Source organism: Dama dama, chromosome 11 (assembly GCF_033118175.1).
Source record: "Dama dama isolate Ldn47 chromosome 11, ASM3311817v1, whole genome shotgun sequence".
In the NCBI taxonomy this organism is placed as follows: domain Eukaryota; kingdom Metazoa; phylum Chordata; class Mammalia; order Artiodactyla; family Cervidae; genus Dama; species Dama dama.
This window is the reverse complement of record NC_083691.1, coordinates 32,424,428-32,443,947: the sequence shown is the minus strand read 5'-3', so window position 1 is coordinate 32,443,947 and position 19,520 is coordinate 32,424,428. Positions and strand designations below refer to the sequence as shown.

Sequence of the window (19,520 nt, the reverse complement as noted above, 5' to 3'; positions counted from 1 at the left end):
CTCTGAGTCACCCATTAAAAATCTGAGAAAGCCCAGGAGACCCTGATACCACCTTTTACTCCTCAAGAGAGACCAAAACTTGAGAGGCCTGAAGAAATATACAAAACTGAGAAAGGACACGGGGAAGAGCCAGGCAGAGAATTAGAATTCTTCTCTCAGGAAAGACGGAAGCAGAGACTGCTGGAGGCAAACAGCTGAGGGCAGGGGAAAGCCGTGGGGAAAGGGTAGGAGAGCCAAACTTCCAAAGTCTGAAAGAAAATAAGAGCAAATAAAGGCTCCACTTGCAATTGGTTATCAGGTGGAACAGAGAGTGTAATTAAAGTTTTACATGAAAAGACACTTTAAGTTGGGATCTTTACGAAGAATATAACCAGTTTCAGCTATTTAAGAACAAACATCAAGGAGACAACTGTAATCACCACAGCCAAGGATGGGCTTTTGTAGCAGTTATGCAAATGAAAATAATGCGGGTGTATAAAATGTTTTGAAACGGTACGTAACTTTAACCTATGTGCTCCTCTCCAATCCAGTTCCACTGCCCCCCACCTAGAGGTAACCTCTGTTCTGAATGTTTTCTTACCTTAAAAAAAAATTTTAACTATGATAAAATACACATAAAATTTATCACTTTAGCCATTTTAAAATACACAGTTCAGTAATATTAAGTACATTCACATTGCTGTGCGACCAACCTTCAGAATTCATTTTTTCAAAACAGAAACTCTGTACCCACTAAACAACTCATCACCCCTCCATGCCCTGGCAACCACCATTCTACTGTCCTTAAGAATTTGAATATTTAAATACCTGATACAAGTGGAATCATACAGTATTTGTCTTTTGTAACTGGCTTGTTTCACTTAGCATATCCTCAAGGTTTATCCATGTTGTAACATGTGACAGGATTGCCTTCTTTTTATTCATCCATTGGTCCATCAATGAACACGAGTTGTTTCCAAGTTTTAGTAATTGTGCATAATGCTGTTATGAACATGGGTGTATAAATATTTCTGAGACCCTGCTTTCAATTCCTTTGTATATATACTAGACCTGAAACTGCTAGGTCATATGCTAATTCTACCTTTTTGAGGAGCTGCTATACTATTTTCCATTCCATCTGCACAATTTTAAATTCCCATCAATAGTACACAAAGGTTTCAATTTCTCCATATCCTCATCAACACTTGTTATTTTCAGGGTTTTTTTTTTAAGTAGCCATTCTATTGGCTGTGAAGTCATAGTTTGATTTGCATTTCTCCAATGATTAGTGATACAAAATATCTTTTCATGCACTCATTGTTCATTGTATATCTTCTCTAGAGAAATGTCTATTCAAATCATTTGCCAATTTTTAAATTGTTTTTCTAGCTGTTGAGTTGTAGTTCTTTATATACTCTGAATTAATAACCCTTCTCAGATATGATTTATATTTTCCCCTATTTCACAGGTTGTGTTTTCAACATGTCCTCTGATGTACCAACATTTTTTAATGAACTCCAATTTTTTTTTCTCTCCTGTGCTTTTGGTGTCATATCCAAGAATCACTGCCAGACCCAGTATCATGTAGCTTTCCCCATGTTTCTTTCTAAGAGTTTTATCATTTTAGCTCTTATGTTTGTGTCTTTGATCTGTTTTGAGTTCATTTTGTACAACGTAAGGCAGGGGTCCAACTTCATTATTTTGCATATGTATATACAATTTTCCCAACACCATTTGTTGAAAATACTGTCCTTACCCCACTAAATAGTCTTGGCACTCTTCTCAAAAATAATTTCACCACATATATGCTCCTTTATCTGGGCTCCTTTTTAAACTATTAACTCCAGATTTCATTCAAATTTCATCAGTTTATTAGTGTCCTTTTTCTGTTTCAGAATCCAACCCAGGATACTACATTACCTTTAGTTGTCAGATCTCTTTAGCCTCCTCTGGTCTGTGACGGTTTTTCACGACCTTGATTGTTATGAGTATTGGCAAGAATTTTGTTTAGTTTAGTTTGATTTAGTTTAGTCTGATGTTGTCTCAAGATTCAACTAGGTTATGGGTACTCAGAAAGAATACCACTAAGGAGAAGGGCCCTTTTGATGGTACATCGTACCACCAGGTCTGTGATATCCACATGCCAGCACTATGATGATAACCCTGGGCTCTTAGTTAAGCTAGTGTCTGCCAGGTTTCTCCATCTTCATACTTTATTCTTTGGAGTTGAGTCACTAAGTCTAGCCCACACTCACCTGGGGAAGGGCATGCTCCACCTCCTGGAGTGTGGGGTCTATACATATTATTTGGAATTCTTCAATAAGACTTCTCTTTTTTTCTTAATTGTTTTGGAAAATATTTTCATCTCATATGTAGGCAGCCTGGTAGTATACTTAGTTTTGCTTGTTTTTGAAATTTTGCTGTCGATGAACATTTGTTGTTTATAATATTTTGCTATTAAAGAGCAATGCTGCTATCATCACTGTTGTACGTGTCTCCTGATAACTCGTGTGCAAGTTTCTTCAGGAAATATACCTAAGAGCAGACATGCTGGATTATAAGCCATGTGTCATATTCAAATGTACAAGATAATGCCAGACTGTTTTCCACAATGGTGGTATCAGTTTGCATTCTTATCAGCAGGTATAAAAAGTCCCTATTGTCCACATTCTCACTAACACTTGGTGTTCTCAGTCCTGTTCATTTTTGCCAGTCTGGTAGGCATAAAGTAATACCTCATCATGATCTTCGTTTGGTTTTTCTTAATGACTAATGAGCATATGAGCATCTTTTTATGTTTATTCTCCATTTGTATATTATTTTCTAAAAAAATACCTGTTAATATCTTTTGCCAGTTTTTACTATGCTATCTCTCCTCTTACTAATTTACAGGAATTCTGTATACATCCCAGATCTTTTGTAAAATATATCTATATCATACATATTTTATAAGATATCTATCTATAAATATGACAAAGATCTAAAAGATATCTCTATCACATGTATAATATGATATACCTTTGTAAGATACATATATATATATGCACATTCTTTGTTAAGTTATATCTGTATCTTCACCACATTTGTGGCTTGTCTTCCTACTCTATCATATAAAGAACAAACGTTCTTATTTCAACTTAAGCCAACTTATACATCTTCTCTTTGATAACACTTTTACTGTCTTGTTTAAAAAAAAGTACCCATCCCAACCTAAGAGTAATAGCGGTATTTTTCCCTAAATTGCAAAGTTTTTTTTACCTTTTATATTTAACTTATCTAGAGTTAATACTTGTGATTTGTAAATACACTGGTTTACAGCATTAAAAATTCACGTTATATAGAATTTACCAATGAAATCATGGGGAAATGATGCTGGGATCCTCAAATAACCTTTTAAAAGGTTAGCACTTGCTCCCTTGCCCAAACTGTTCCTGAACTAGAGAATGATTCTGATTGCCAGTAACTTTCATATATCTAAACATCATTCACATAAATGGTTGCAGCTGAGACTTTGCTTCTTCAAAGCATGAGCACACATTATTCGATGCAGTTTAGTTGTCAAAAAACTGAGAGGAATTTTAGTATGTGGACCGAATTTTTAAAATTTCTTTACACCTGGCAAACAGAAACATCTCCAAACAGTAATAAAATAAATTTACTTCAGTTGGGCAATGGGGAAAAAATGGTGTTATTCTAAAGCAGGACTTTATGTTCCTAGCGGCCTCATGGTAGACCAAAATGGTTAGAAGTTACAAATGAGCAGTCCAAGGCAAAATCTGTCCCTAAAACAAGAGAACCACCTCTTAGCTCTAATAAAACAAGGCAAATGGTTCTCAAACTTTTCTACTTTATTAAGATTATCCAATACGGGCTTCCCTGTTGGCTCGGATGGTAAAGAATCTGCATGCCATGTAGGAGATGCAGGTTAGATCCCTGCATCAGGAAGATCCTCTGGAGAAGGGATGGCAACCCACTCAAGTATTCTTGCCTGGAGAATTCCATGGACAGACGAGCCTGGCAGGCTACAGTCCATGGGGTCACAGAGTTGGACACGACTGAGCAACTAACACTTTTAACAAGGTATTTATACATCTAAACATTTAGATTTTTCAGTGATGCTTAGATTCTGAACTATTTTCCCATAATTAAGTTAATTTAGGCACACTGGTTTTGTATTTTATAGAAAACATTTATCGTTAGATCACAAATACGAATGAGTTATAATTTGCAAATGCTACAAAGGTGATCCCAAATCTCACCTAGTCTCTTTCCAAAACTGCAGCCACTCATTCAGTTCTTAATAAAAATAGAGACCAAACACAATTGCTTGAACTTATCACTGTGAGAGATTCTGGTAACTAAGGGATCCCTGAAAGAGTAGTAAGCTGTGATTCTTGGAAAGCTCAGAACACTGGAAAGGCTTAATTGCAAAGTATTGAACAAAAGGCCACAAATTCTGCTTTCCTAAGAGGAGCTGGGAACTAGAGATGTCATTGAATAGTGCATTGAAATGGCATTGCCTAGGCCAAGTGCTGCACAGAAACTCCAGGTCACCTCTTCTGGATCTATTATTTTGGATAAGCTTCCACTATCATAGCATGGCCCTGTAAAAGAAAAAAGAAGTCCAATTAGAGCAATGAAAGGCAATGAATGCAGCCAGTATGGAGGCAGCAGAGAACCATGAGAAAAGTACAGGCTTTGGAACTCAATCCTGACTCTGCCATTCAAACACTGTGAGATCTTGGGAAAGTTATTAGCCACTCTGAACCTTAACTTCCTCTATAAAATGGGGCTCCTGGTGCCCACATCAAAGTATTTTTGTGAGCATTAAATTAAGCAATAGCATACAATGTGTGTGTGCACATATACCACACACACACACATACATGCATACACATGTGTATCAAAGTCTGCCTGGTAGAATCTGATTTCTAGTAGATGCTCCATAAGTGGTTGCTATTAAAATAAGCCACAGTGGCTTTTTTTCAGCTGTATAAAAATAAACATGATACAGTGAATTTGACAACAGTTTTCTTTCTTGTGAGAAAGATGAGAAAAATGTTTTTTTTTTAACTTAAAAATGTAAAAAAGGTTACATTATTCACTCAAATCCAGAAAGCTATCAAATAACAGGGTCAGGACTTGAAACCAGATGATTCCAAAGCCTGGTTTCTTCTTTACTACTCTATGCATGTGGAGATGATGAGCTGCAGTCCCACAAAAGTCAAAGGTAGAAAACCCCTTCCCAAGCACTAGGCACAGTACAGTTACCTCCCTAGTTTAAATCTAGTATAGAAATGTATGATGTCACGTGTCTAAATCCTATCTGATAATCATAATCATTCTTTCTTCTGGACTGTTATCAATCCAGTTAATAGTTTAACTAATCTCCCTACTGCTAGATTCAATTCAATCCCCACAATATTTATTAAGCAACTATTATGTATAAGGCACCTAGTTAAACACTGTGTGGGTACAAGGTTTTGCTACATGGTATCTATCCTCAATCTAGTATACACTGTAGTTCAAAACAGTTTTGATACAAGCACAAGCAAACAAAAGAACAAGGGTGGGAAGGTCTGACCCACTTGGAGTTGTCCTAGAAGGATACATAATAAGTTAGAATAGTCCTTCTCCTGTTTTATTTAAGCAGTGTTATTTTCATGTTCCAAATCTTTTATACTATTCTACATCAGTGATTCCCAACTGCAGTGATTTTGCTCCCCACCCACCCCAGAGGACATTTAGCAATGTCTGGAGATATTTTTGGTTGTCCCAACTGTGTGTATATGGTGAGACAGGTAGAGCGGGTAATGAGGAGGGTTGTTTACTACTGTTATCTAGTGGACAGAAACCATGCTAAACACCCTACAACACACAGCATAATCCTGCCAGCCAAAAAAAGAATTACCTAGCCCAAAGTGTTTCTAGTGCCAAAGCTAAGAACTGCTCTAGATCCAATGATGGATTCCTCCTCTGATCTAATCATGTCTATACAGCACTCATGTGGCTCTTGATGAAACAATGCCGAGTTGAATCTAGTGTCTAGAATGCATCATCGCCTTTCTCACTACCCTTAAACTTCTAGAGGAAAGTAATAACACTGGATAGTATTCTTTGTTCATTTACAAAAGCATCTAGTATTAGGTTACTAATCCTCTATGTGCTAGATTAAAAAATTAGGGAACACTCAAAACCAAAGGACACTGACCGGTGTGGACTATGCACTATGTACAACGTTGTGCACCAGTTATCTCCCCCAATGAATCATAGAAAGATAAGGAGGAGGGCTCCAGTCCTGACCAACCATGGTTTTCCGTAAACGAAGTTACCCAGATTAGAAAATACTTCCAATCATGAAGTCTAAAATATTCTAACCTAAAAATAACTGACCCCTTGCTTTTTCAAAGTCTCTGAAGAAAAGCCATAAATAAAGGCTTTAAAATGCAAGATGTTTATACTTTTACATATCTTATTCATCTTGGTCAGCAACAGAGAGATTCTGTTATCTGGTGAAAAATCAAATCTGTTTCCAGCAGGGTTAAAAAAAAAAAAACAGATTACAGCCAGCCAGCCTTTGGATTGTAGTCCCACAGTGAAACACTACAGGTAGGAAGTTTTGTCGGTAGCACAAGTAAAAGAGATAGAAAAAAATCTGTAGAAAACATAATTTTCCCCAGCTAAATAGCAATAAGTTATCCAGAGGTAAATTAATTCTCCATTGCATAGTTCAGTTCTCATGAAAGACAATTTTCCTCTTGGAGAGATTTTATAGATAAGGTCTCAAGGTGACTAAATAAATGAACAAAATTTTATTATTAAAGAAGAAAATATATCAAAGTATGAATAATGATAGTGTCTGATGAGGGGATTATAAGTGATTCTAGTCTTATTTTCTACATACTTTTTGTATTTTCCATAATTTCCACAATGAGCACATGTAACTTTTACAAATAAAATCTGTAAACATTATTTTAGGGGGAAAAAAAAGTTTGGACTTAAATAGCTTCTTTCATTCCAAGAACTCTTAGGATTGAAGTTGTACTCCCCGGCCCGCAAAAATGGGCTTTTTTTCCAGTTGTGTGTCATCAGAAAAATCACTCTAAGACTGTTTCGAATTAAGCTAAATCAAACATTCTTGGATGAGTTTGTTTCTAAGAAAATAACTTTCTGGAAGCTCCTATTAAGCTTCTGTGACCTACCTGCCCTCCAGCTGCACAGGCGGCAACCAGACCATATTGGCCTCCTTCCTTCCGTAACCTGTTGGCAGCTGCCATGACCAGCCGACAGCCAGTGGCTCCAAACGGGTGCCCCAGGGACAGTGATCCGCCCCAGTTGTTAAACTTCTCCAAAGGAGGTGATCCAACCTGACTCCCACAAAAATAAACACAAATAAAAAGGTGAGTTTACTTAAAAATCAGGCCAGGCTCTGAGTAACAGGAAGTAATTGCAATAGAGGGAAGTAACTATCTTAAAGACCCACCATATGCTATTTTACTATGAAAGAAATTCCAAATCAATTCTGAAAGCCAAGGGCCCTGTTTATTTTTCATCTGACATCAGAGTAGATGAATAAAAGACAATTTGAATTTTTGCTTTTACTTTTTCCAAAGAATTTCCAGGAGCTATTTTTCAACTAAGAAATAAATATATGAAATAACACACAAAAATTTTCCTAAGCAGCAGCAGCCTTCCTCTTCATATTTTTATTAGCAGGTATTAAAATGCCAAATATTATAGTGCTTTGGAAATTCAAAGGTTTTTTTGGGGGGGAGGGGGGCCACACTGTGTGGCATGCAGGATCTTAATTCCCCCACCAGGGATAGAACCCACACCCCATGCAGTGGAAGCATGGAGCCTTAACCACTGGACTGCCAGGAAAATCCCTCAAGCATATCTTTTTTTCCTCAAGCATATTTTTAACCAGAAACTTACCTTGGCTTTTCTACCCATGTAGTTTTGTGCAAACCAATCAGAATCCATGGCCTTCAAATTAGCCAAAATCTGACCCTAGAAAGGAAAATAATTCAATAAGAACCATCTTGTAGTAAAATCCCTCAAGGCTTTCCTTTTTGCATGAGTTTGTCTAATTTTAGAGCTAAGCAAATCTTTAAATCAGTTTTCAGTGAATATTTTCTAAAGAAACAACCTGATACTTCTGAAGGGACTCAAAGAGACAGCTTCAAAAGATATGTTTTTCAACACTGTGGGTGTAGCCCTGGATTTCCTCCTAGTAGTGTTAAGTCAGTACTTGAAACATAAAGCTCTACTTGTTTCACGCATATTAAATGATTATAGTCCTTTGATATGTGTCTTTAAAATGACTTACTGAGAAAGCTTCATGAAATTCAAAAGCATCAATATCATTCATTGTTAATCCTGCCTTTTCCAGAACTTTTGGAGTAGCATATGTTGGTCTGAAAAAAAAAAAAATTCAGTGATACAATATTAAAACTTTCATTTTTAACTAAAGAACTCTTTCGTATTCCCCAAACTGAATTTTACATAGTTATTAGAAGGTCCTCTACTCATTCACTGATTCTACTGTACAAAGTGTTGGTGATACAACAGTAAACTGAACAGACATGGCCTCTGCCCTCTGCAGTTGATATTCTAGACTCAGAGAAAGAGATAAGCAAGTAGACAATGAAAGAGAAGGGCAAGTTAATGTGAAGAGCCAGAAGAACACAGAGCTCAAACAGCAGAGCATAAGGGGCATGGCTAGTTAAATGACATGATGGAGGTTAGTGAGGGTACAGCCTTGTGAAGAAGGGAGAGGAGTCTATCTAAACATTAGGAGGCTTTTATAAAAAGCTATTCTGATTGTGTTGCAGAGTAAGTAGCAGTATAAAAAAATGCTTATGACATCTTAATGTAATAAAGAATAAAAAGTTGTATATATATGATAACTGTAATAGAAAAGTATAGGAAAAAGTAGAAAAGTGATAAAACTATAAAATGATAACACAACATAAAGGATTATTATTTTAAAAACCCAACTCACAAAACTATGAGTTCAAAAATTATGAACTCAGTGCTTTATATACTTTTAAAATCTATGTAATAAACATGGGTAACCAATATTTTCTAGAATAATCCAAGAATATACATTGCTACCTACCCAAGTAAAAGCTGATCTTTTGGATCCTGGGACACGTACATGAAATCCCTAAGTAAAAAACAGAAGGGTGAGCTCTCTACTAAAGTAAAGAAACCACAGGAAACTTACTTGAATACTTACTTTACCTCAGATATGCCTTCGGCTTATAACCCATGGCCAGAGCTTTTTCCTCTGCCATAATCAGCACTGCAGACGCACCATCGGTCTGAAATGTTAATCGGAACAAAAATGTTAAATAACTGCAGCCTATCTGGTGCTATTTCTTCAGCCATCTTCTATCCTCTGTTCCTAAATTTACCAACGCATCACACTTACAGAGCGACTCTCTGTAACAGAATCTTTTCATTTTATCCATCATTAAGTCACAGTTTAGATACATACACACTGACCAATTTCTGGCAGATGAGGGTAGAAAAGTCTAATAAAAAAGTATCATAATTATCAAAATGAATGATGAGAATTGCTAACTCAATATGTATTCATAATGAACTAGAAGATTTTTGCGTTTGGCACAGAATATGAGGAATTTTGTGAGTTAATCCTCCCCCAAATCTCTTCTTTACTGATTTATTTTTATATTTTCTGGACTGCTTCTCAGCTGTTTCCTGCCTGTGGCTTGTAAATGATTTTCTTCAATTTAAAGGCTCTATAACAAGCAAACCAAGCAGAAGAAGAAATAGGTAGACAGCTGAGAATATAAGGACCATGGTCTTCCCTCTCTGGAAACACGACATATGCTTTTTTCCCACTGACAACTGAGAAGTAGGGGACAAATTAGTACTACTCACAAAAGCCCTTTACTACCGTTTCAAAAGAAAAAGCTCAAAAAAAAAAAAAAAACACACACAAAAATTCCAAAGGAAAAGAAACTACTCTCTAGAATTGACAAAATTAAAACAATCTCTACCATAATTTCAGACCATATTTTTGTAACTCAGTAACTCTGAAGAGGCTATGCAGCCACTACCAATAAGGTGGCCAGAAAGTCTGGAAACACAGGTGACTATACATAATAACACCACATTACTATATTCAATGTGCAATTGTGAAAACCTGCAATGAATATGGTACATTAACTGCATCTCTGAAAACCCATGTATCTATATTACCTCTAATGACTTGTGTTTCTGATTTTTGATGAATAAACCTGAACCTTTTGCACACCTCACAAGTATTCAAGGGGGTTCAGATCTGCCAAGAGTATAATTGATGCCATATGAACCTATCATCCAATTTGGTTTTAGAAATAACCTCCTAACCAGTCCTTCACTGCTCAGGCTTCACCAGGTGGTACACCATCCTGTTAAAATTACCTGAGGCATCCTTTCCTAAGCTCAAGAGCAGGCATTAAATTGTCATTTATCAAGGTCAAATATGTCAAACATTTGCCTATGTTTCTTTCTAGACTGTATGTCTGGGTAGGAGAATAATACTGTAAAAAGAAACACTGACCAGATGAACTATATCCTGAAGACTGCACCCAAGGTAGTAGGAGGAGGGAAATCACATCTCACAAGCAGAAGCAGAGTCAAGAGGGACATTTAATAGAGGAGGAAAGAAAAAAAACCCAAGCAAGGACATAAGCTACCTGCATATATGTAAAAGAATAACCAAAAATGAGAGTAGATTTACTCCATGATGCTTATAGGAAAGTAACTTGGGGGTCAGCATAAAACATAATTTTCTAACAATCAGAGCTAGAAAAAGTATCTTGTCATTCTCTTTGCCTACTTTCAAAGTCTTATGTTGCTCAGGTGCTAAGTTGTGTCTGACTGTGACCCGGTGGACTGCAGCACACCAGGTTTCCCTGTCCTCCAAGTCGTAGACGACTCCCTAAATTCATATCCTGTGCTCCAACCAGGCTTTTCTCCAAAGAGGCCCTTTGCTCTCCTAACCCCCAAAGTTGTATTTGCCATTCCCTTGCCTAGAAGGCCTTTTATACACTTCTTGAACTGGCTTGTACTTGTCCTTCAAGATTACCTGATCAAGTATTACCTCCTCTAAGAAGACTCTCTGACTTACCCAACTATGTATCTTCTCCAAGAGCCAATGCTTGCAGTCATCACAGAACTTTCTCACTACGTTGCAGTTAACTTTTTATCTCCAGTGCCCAGCACAGGCAGGCAAAATTTTTTGACTGCTGAAGTGACTGAAGAGAACAGCTTTTTTTTTTTTTTTTGTATTAGAATGGTGACTGGATCAGGTGACCTCTACAGCTTTAAAAACTGATTCTATTTTAATAGTCTTTGTAGTAAGTAAGTATATTTTATTTATTTTTGGCTGTGTTGGGCCTTTGTTGCTGCGTGAGGGCTTTCTCTAGTTGTGGAAAGTGGGGGCTACTCCCTAGTTGCGGTGGGCAGGCTTCTCGTTGTGGCAGCTCTCTTTGCCGTGGAGTACAGGCCCTTGGCATGTGGGCTGTGGCCCACAGGAGCTGTGGCCGGTGGGCTCCGTAGTTGCGGCTGGTGAGCTCTAGAGCTCTGGCTCAATAGTTGTGGTACACAGGTTTAGTTGCTCCACAGCCTGTGGAATCTTCCCAGATCACAGATTGAACCTGTGTCCCCTGCACTGGCAGGTGGATTCTTATCCACATCACCACCAGGAAAATCTAAGTAAGCAGGTTTTTAAGTCTCTATTCGTAATACACACAAGTATATCTATTTTAGGCTTTCCTTTTCAGAATACACAAATATAAAAGATCACTAGTAAATACATATAGCACACATAGTTACCAGGAAAGAAGAATTTGCAGCTGTCACTGTGCCATAGGGTTTGATGAATGCAGGTTTTAGTTTGGCCATCTGATCCAGAGAGGAAGGACGAATGCCGTTATCTTGTGTAACTGTATCTCTTCCTACAAAAATATGAAGTTTTTAACTCTAAGATCAATAAGCATTATATATCTTCTCCAGAGAAATATGCTTTAAAATTACAAGAACAAATAAAATGTAAATCGTAACTATTCACTAAAAAGAAAGCTCTTTATAGTTAACAAGACATTACCAAATATGAAAGCAAACTCTTAAGGCATTTGGGAAATAATCTAAGTGATTTAACATTAAAAAGGATATCTTATTTACTTAAGATATTCATTTACATTTGGCTCTTCTTTACAGAAGACTTATAAATACAGAACATTAAAAACAGGCATGCACATAAGAACTAAAATATATCTGCCAGACCTAAAGGAGACTTATAGAACATCTCTTTAAAATGCTTACATATGTTACAACAAAAATTGAAACCTGAGTCAATGTTTCAGAATAAAAGCTGAGTATTTTGGAAATATTCATTGGAAAGTCACTTACGGTTTTTGGAGTTTTAGAAGAAATTCAGAACTCCCTAACAATATCAAGAAGCATTCCCCTTTACAAAGCTGAGCAAACTGTTTTACCTGGTACTTTGAAGGGCACAATATCGGAAAGAAGTCCTTCATCCTGTGCTCTTTTGGCCAGGCTGTGAGAACGCAGTGCGTATTCATCCTGCTCCTCCCGAGAAATAGCAAAGGCAGCAGCCAGTCGGTCTGCAGAGTGGCCCATAGTCTCACTGGTGGAGAACTCACTCACTGCAGGAAGCTGGGAAAGGAGATATTCGGGACCAGGTACACTGTGAACAGGTGCTATACCACACCTAGGGTTATCTGGGAAAGTTAAAGTCTACGATCAATCAAGATCGGGACAAGGGAAGTTCTTTGTGAGCAAGGTATCTCTAAAAAGGGTTTACAAATTCAAATCTTCTAACTGCTATTTTTTTCTTCATCTTGACCTAATAATTAACCTTTCCTTGTAACTAACAGAATCTGCAGCTATTAGAATGTAACTGAACCCATGCCATCTTATCTAACACTAAATCTCTGCAGTGGGATGCTTTGGCAACACACGTCTTTATGTTAGCATTCACGAGTCTTACCTCTGGAGATAGGAAATTCAACCTGAATTTAGAGATTACAGAGAGTCGCTGAGCCAGAGTCTTGGCCTTATTGAGATCCAGCATCATTTTCCTCATTTTCCTTGAGTGGCGAATAGGGACGTCAGACATTAACTCTACACCACCTGCCACGACCACGTCACACTGGCCGGAAGCAATCAGGCCGACAGCTACAGGGCACAGGCACAGGTCATATGCACATGAGCATCTTTTGCATAAATTAACAGACCACTGGTAATTTAAGCTTCTTTTTTTTTTCTTAAATTTAGGCTTGATTTAAAAATTGTACAATAGTTATTAGCATTGTACAACATGTGTAATTCAGGTACTTATCTTTTCAGAGGGATTAGGATAATTTTTTGGAATGACTCAAAATACATTCAACACACTAGAGAAAAACAAGTTTCATTCAGGCTACAGGGATATCAACTTTGGGAAGTATCCACTGGACCAATTCTCACACAAATCATATTCTAAAGCAGAACATGTGGCATATTTCATATGCTCCCAGCTTCAGTTTCAGTAACAACTTTTTTTCCTATAAAGAGAATTTCAGTTTCTACTACAAGCTAGAGAAAGTCTGGCTTTTAGATGTAAGGCAGCCCCCTGCCCTCTTTACGGCCACTGGCAAGTACTATGTTGCTCTAACTGGAAGCAGTCACATGCTGTGCAGAGTGGAGAATGCCCCCATTTCTGCCTCCAGCTTCATTCCCTGCCACCTTTATGGTAGGCTGGCCACTTGGCCTTGATATCACTAACAGCGCACATGATCACTATATCTTTCAGGTTTCCTGTCTCTTCACAGTAAGGACTGGTGTTACAAAATCTTCCACAGATTTGCTCAGTTTGTTGTGAGAATTTGTAAATAATTATAAAAAGACCAAGATGTGGGGGAAAAGTAGAGCAAAGAGCTGTACCATCCAAGTCAGTGATTTATCCCTACGATGATGGTGGAGGGAGGAGGGCCACCATCTTCGTGGGGGAGTATCATGCTAGAATCACCTAATCTTAAAACCTAGCAGGTGATAAACTCCTCCGGCCTCAAATCCAGAAGCATGCCCTCCAGTTAATAACCCCTGTGATAGCCAGCCACACTACTGATGGAGAAATTACACGAATGGTTGTGGTCCTCAGGTATGGAGGGCAAGAAAAAGGTGGAGAACTACTGTTAAAAATCAAAAAATGTAAATGCTACTTTACTTTCTGAAACACACAAATTCAGAGATCATTTATTTCTGTTAAGAATAATTTTTAATGATCATAGAAAAGACAAAGGAGAACCAACATGTACCTTCTGCTGTCAAAAAAAAACATACCTGTGGTCATGGCTTGGTTGGAAGAGATGCAAGCCATGGTGACAGTGTGAGCAGGAGTCTTGTCAGAGAAGCCGGCTCCGAGGGCAGCCTTCAGAAAATACAGTGAATGCAATGATCACTTATAAAGGAAGTGCAATATGTGAGTGGTGCTGTGAGCAGTACTTCACTGTATGGTAAATCAGGAAAGGAGCTAATATCTCACAGAGGAATATTTAAAATACAACTAAGCCCATCATGGAAATGGTTTACGAATTTTTTATCTAGCCATTAATCAACAAACACTGCCAAATTCCTTGCAGCAATTTTCTAGTGTGTTATACAAGCCTACAGTCCTCTGGCAGTTCACCTCCTCTCTTAGCAATGCTTTTCCCAGCGCTTCTAAGAACATTAATATATAATTTGATTTTAACTCATTTAAAATTTTCAAATAGACCTAAAGTAAACCTGCTACATATGGAATGATGGAATGATGAAATATATCATGGGGTGAGATTCTCATGACCTGTGTTCCTGCAGTTATAAGGCTTAGAAGTAAAGCAAAGTCATCAGACATGAAAATAATTTCTAAAGAGTTGACCATTCATGAACAGATTCCCACACAGGTCTCTGGCTTGCTCTACGTTCGTCTCTACTTTCAGTGATTGCCTGATATTTCAGATAGCGCACTGTCAATCCAAAGCAAAGCCAAGTTGGAAAACATGCCAAATATCCAAAAGTTCAAGTGAATGAAAAAAATTCTGGAAAACTGCCTGGGCCACAAGTGAGTCTCTGAAAAATAAGGACTGGACCAGTTAACAACTAGAAACAAGGAAACTGGTCAGGAAGATGACATAAGAGGTGTTTCAAAACAGAATTAATTTGAAGGACCTTGAGAAAAACTGAGGCCCTCCATTAATCTTGCAAAAATGGAAATAAGGATGTCTATTATTTTATTATACTATTTATTGAGTTAATTACACTGCCAAAAAAGCAATGAATGCCTGATTCTATTTTTGTTCATGTATAAGAACTGATGCATAGGTACAAAAATAAAATATTCAATACTTATTTTTATAATATTAAAGTTTCACTTTAAAAACAAAGCTCTCAAAAAAAAAATAATAAGTAAATAAATAAAAACAAAGCTCTCAACACCTCATGTCCCCGACCACCACCACTTACTATGAAACTCTGGTTCCTATTAAGGGAATTAATTTTTTCTGAAACTATTTAACAATCCTCAGAATACAAAATTTCCTATCATTTGGTAAGATTAACATGCTTCCAAAGCCGAGATTAAAGGGCTGTTTCTTAACTGATTTTCAGCTTTATACTTCACTTTGCTAAAAACTACCTACTGGCAACTGCATGTCAGGCTCTTGATGTAAACCAATCCAAAAGGAAGAGAAAGGCAAGTCTCCACCGGGAAGGGGAAAAGAGCTCCCCAGTGAGGCAAGGGTAAAGGGCACTCAGGTTGTAATGGCCTGATCCTCGGGCAATCCTTTCTAGCAAGTGTCACACCCTTGACCCCAAGTGACTCAGGACTGAAGGAACTTTAAATAGAAGTGGTTGCTGGTGAACCTTGTCTCCGTGCTTCTATTTAAAGTTTGAATAGCTCTCAAGGCAAGCTTAGGCTCTAGATGGTACAGTGAAGGGAAAGGAGGAAGATGTCTCTTAGGTAAGTTGGAGAGCAGGGAAATAAGCTGAGGCATTCATTAAAGTCAGGTTCATGGGAACTCAGCATCAGAAGCCTTTCAGGATTTTATTATTACACTGTTACCACAGACAAGAGGTTCTGAAAGTTTTCTTGCTGGAAGTTATAGCAGCCTTCAGGTTGCAAAATGACTTTAAAAAGACATTCTAATATTTCCTGAATTCAGCCTTTAGTATTATTAGTACAGGGCCAGGAGAGGGATCTACTGCATGTCAATCAATAGCTGAGATTTGCACATGGATATAAAATTTCCAGGTAAAAAGTTTAGAAAAAAACAAGGCTTTAATGTTGAAATAGAATAGATATATAGAGAAAATTGAAACAGATTCAACATTTACTTTTAAGTGCTCTTGTCGGAGTCACTTTGGTTTTTTTTCCAGAATGTAAGAGCTGAAAATGTATTATGAATAATTTGATATATTCATGAAATTGTCATGCTTGATACATTTAGAAGTGTGAAGATCAAGGAAACTCCAAAAAATTAGGAGGTGGGGAAAAAACCTCTTCCTGTTCTTAATCCTTTCCTGCCTCCCTTACAATATGCAACGGTTGACTATTGTGGACTTGAGTAACACCAGGCCTTCAGCAGTTTGAACATTTACTTTTGAACATTTACTGATGAGTAAAAAGGTGAGACAGAACACATACTTCCATCCTACTCCTTTTCCTTTCTCTTGGCTGACAGTGGTGAAAGTTAAGGCCCTTCTAACTATACTGAACGCAATAGTATGGCAAGCACAAACTAGAAATACAGAAAATGCTCAGCACACTGAAATGTGCTTTGGAGCCAACTTTATCCAAATAGCCACTTGCGAATGGAAACAAAGCTCAGAAAACGTTTTTGGAGTCTTCATTACGAAATGACTGTGGGACATGCCACAGAAGTGCCAAGGCCTCTCATTATCTCAGTTGCTCAATAAACAGTACATGGAGCTTTGCCAACTGGGGTAAAGGTAAATTCCTATGAAATAGTTTAAAAAAAAAAAAATGCCCTATGTGCCCACTAATCAAAGGGAACAAACGAATAAGCACAATTCCCTCCAACAAAAACCATGGATATGAAATAAGTTCTCTGTAAAATGGAAATTTTAAGTTGACTGGAGGTCACTATATCTCACATTACAAAAAATCACATCAGCCATGCTTTGCCAAAATCTCTGTTTTCCTAAGAGAAATACAAACATATCCAAAACCAGCTCAAATAATTGATTTGATTTATAATATAGCATAAACATATACTAGTATAGTGTACATCATTTGATTTATGTAATTTTTTAAATATAAAATAATTCAAATAGTAAAATCACATTTTAAATTAAATATAACTTTAGTGAATTTTAATAGCTTTTAAAGAGTAAATTCTATTAACTAAAATTCAAACTGATTCTCCTATCAGTCTCTTCAAACAACATAACGTTTGACTCACCTCTCTAGCCACGTTGCTTGTTTTCACTTCCTGTATAACTGTGCCAAAGATGATATAATCAACAACATCCTTTGGGACACTGGTCCGATGCAACAAACCCCTGCAGGCAGAAGTTAAAGGCAAAAAAACATTTCATACATTCAAGACAGTGCCACAGATCATCACATAAAACATTACAGTTAACTCTGGTTAAAAGGTTAACTTTGAATTTAAAAAAGTAGAGACTGTATCTTTTCCTTAATTTGACAAGCATGTGGCACACTATCAAAGACTGATTTAAAAAGTCAACTTTTGATGCTCAATTGGCAATAAAAAGTTAAATAGGAAGAATCATCCATAATTTGGAATATAATCTATAAAAATTTTGAATCACTCTGTTGTACCCTTGAAACTAATACTGTAAATCAACAATACTCCAATAAAAAATGAAAGAAAAAAAATCTGGAATAGGATAAACAGATACATAAACCAACGTTTTCAGTCAAAAAGAGAAACAAATAGAAAATTAAAGAGATGAAGTAAAATCCCAAATATGTTAAATTTAAATTTGAAATATCAATATAAACACATCATTTTTTTGAAAAGGAAAGCTGCTCTTTACATAAAAATATCAATCAATAAATATAGGAGGAATAAAAGAATAAGTAAAGTCAAAATTTTATAATCTCTAATGTAATAACTAATCCAGGCAAAAATTATCAATAAATGCTAAAGCCACTTGGTCAAAGGTTGCTGGGGAATATGGTGTTAAGATATCACCTTACAGATGACTTACTAATTGCAAAAGAAAAAAAATGCACATTTATCACCAAAAGATCTGGTGGTTTGACCACTCTGACTGAAGAGTTCGATTTAACATTACACATCACGTGCCTCTTGACATGATGCAATAGCCATATGCTTTACCTGTAAAGCATTCTTACCAAAAAATGTTCAACCTGAATCTAATCAAGCTTAGAGATTAACTTTCAGTTTACAGGAAATTCACTGAGGAAAGTTAAATATTACTAGAAAAATACATCCAGAATGTGGGACATTCTACAAAACAGCTGGCCTGGACCTTTCAAAAAGTCACTATCATGGGGAGTGGGTTGGGGGGATGTCCTAAATTAAGAGAGACTAAAGAGATACATTCATTTGCATAATAATATGAATTTTGACCAGATCCTGGTCTGGGGGAAAAAAATACTAAATATGGCAAAAAAAAAAATTGGGGCAGGAGACCTGGGTTCAATCCCTGGGTTGAGAAGATCCCCTGGAGGAGGACATGGCAACCCACTCCAGTATTCTTGCCTGGAGAACCCCCACGGACAGAGGGTCCTGATGGGCTACAGTCCATGGGGTCTGTAGAGTTGGACATGACTGAGTGACTAAGCACAGCACAAATGGCAAAATGATAACAATTACTAAAGCTAAATGAGGAATCTTCATGTCTCATTCTAGGCTTCTTTCTAGATAAATACATACCTCCACCCCTACCCCACCATGAATATGAAATTCTGAGGATGCTGTACTATGCCATTAGTACACAGTTGGTCTTCTGTATACACAGGTTCTGCATCTGTACTTGCATAATCTGTTCAGCTATCCTCATACAGTAATGAAGTTTCTGAGGTAACCAGCAAATACACGTATTGGTTTTTAGCCTGATCAGTCTAGTCCTACACTGTTTATAACCTGCAGCTAGCCACAGTACATTAAGGAATACTATCATGCCAAGAGATCATCAAGCCTGCAAAATAAAGATCACTGACATTCACCACCTGCTTGAATTTGTGTAACACACATGGCTAAAATGAAGACTAGATGACTCTTATATAATCTACTAAGTGCTTTTTCTCACCGCATAAAGTTAACATATCTTAGCTATGGGAATTCTATTAGACATGCTATTTCAAGTGTAAAACCTGGAGAAAAGGGTTTTTATTGAAATAAGATCTAAAATGTAATTGCATTTACTTACGAAAGTGCTGCTCTAGCCAAATCATGTGGCATCAGGTCTTTATATCTGGAGGAAGAAAATAAATAATTTAACCAAAAGCCTAGAGCTTTAATAAAAAA

General features: G+C 37.0%; 1 protein-coding gene across 4 annotated transcripts in view; it reads right to left on the bottom strand.

The window, feature by feature from the left end:
- Window positions 1-291: 291 nt before the first annotated feature.
- Window positions 292-19,520, bottom strand: part of HADHB (hydroxyacyl-CoA dehydrogenase trifunctional multienzyme complex subunit beta) — a 31,592-nt gene continuing 12,363 nt past the window's right edge. For 3 of the 4 annotated variants that reach the window (XM_061154982.1, XM_061154980.1, XM_061154983.1), the window contains exons 5-15: window positions 19,423-19,467; window positions 17,460-17,559; window positions 14,341-14,428; window positions 13,007-13,194; window positions 12,492-12,672; window positions 11,830-11,951; window positions 9,226-9,305; window positions 9,101-9,148; window positions 8,309-8,396; window positions 7,915-7,989; window positions 7,119-7,346 (exon numbers count right to left, since the gene is read on the bottom strand). In XM_061154982.1, the coding sequence (XP_061010965.1) occupies window positions 7,134-7,346; window positions 7,915-7,989; window positions 8,309-8,396; window positions 9,101-9,148; window positions 9,226-9,305; window positions 11,830-11,951; window positions 12,492-12,672; window positions 13,007-13,194; window positions 14,341-14,428; window positions 17,460-17,559; window positions 19,423-19,467 (1,228 nt within the window). In that variant the 3' untranslated portion in view covers window positions 7,119-7,133. Of the gene's footprint in view, window positions 4,584-7,118; window positions 7,347-7,914; window positions 7,990-8,308; window positions 8,397-9,100; window positions 9,149-9,225; window positions 9,306-11,829; window positions 11,952-12,491; window positions 12,673-13,006; window positions 13,195-14,340; window positions 14,429-17,459; window positions 17,560-19,422; window positions 19,468-19,520 lie in introns of those variants that run through there. The other variant, XM_061154981.1, reaches the window with a different exon arrangement.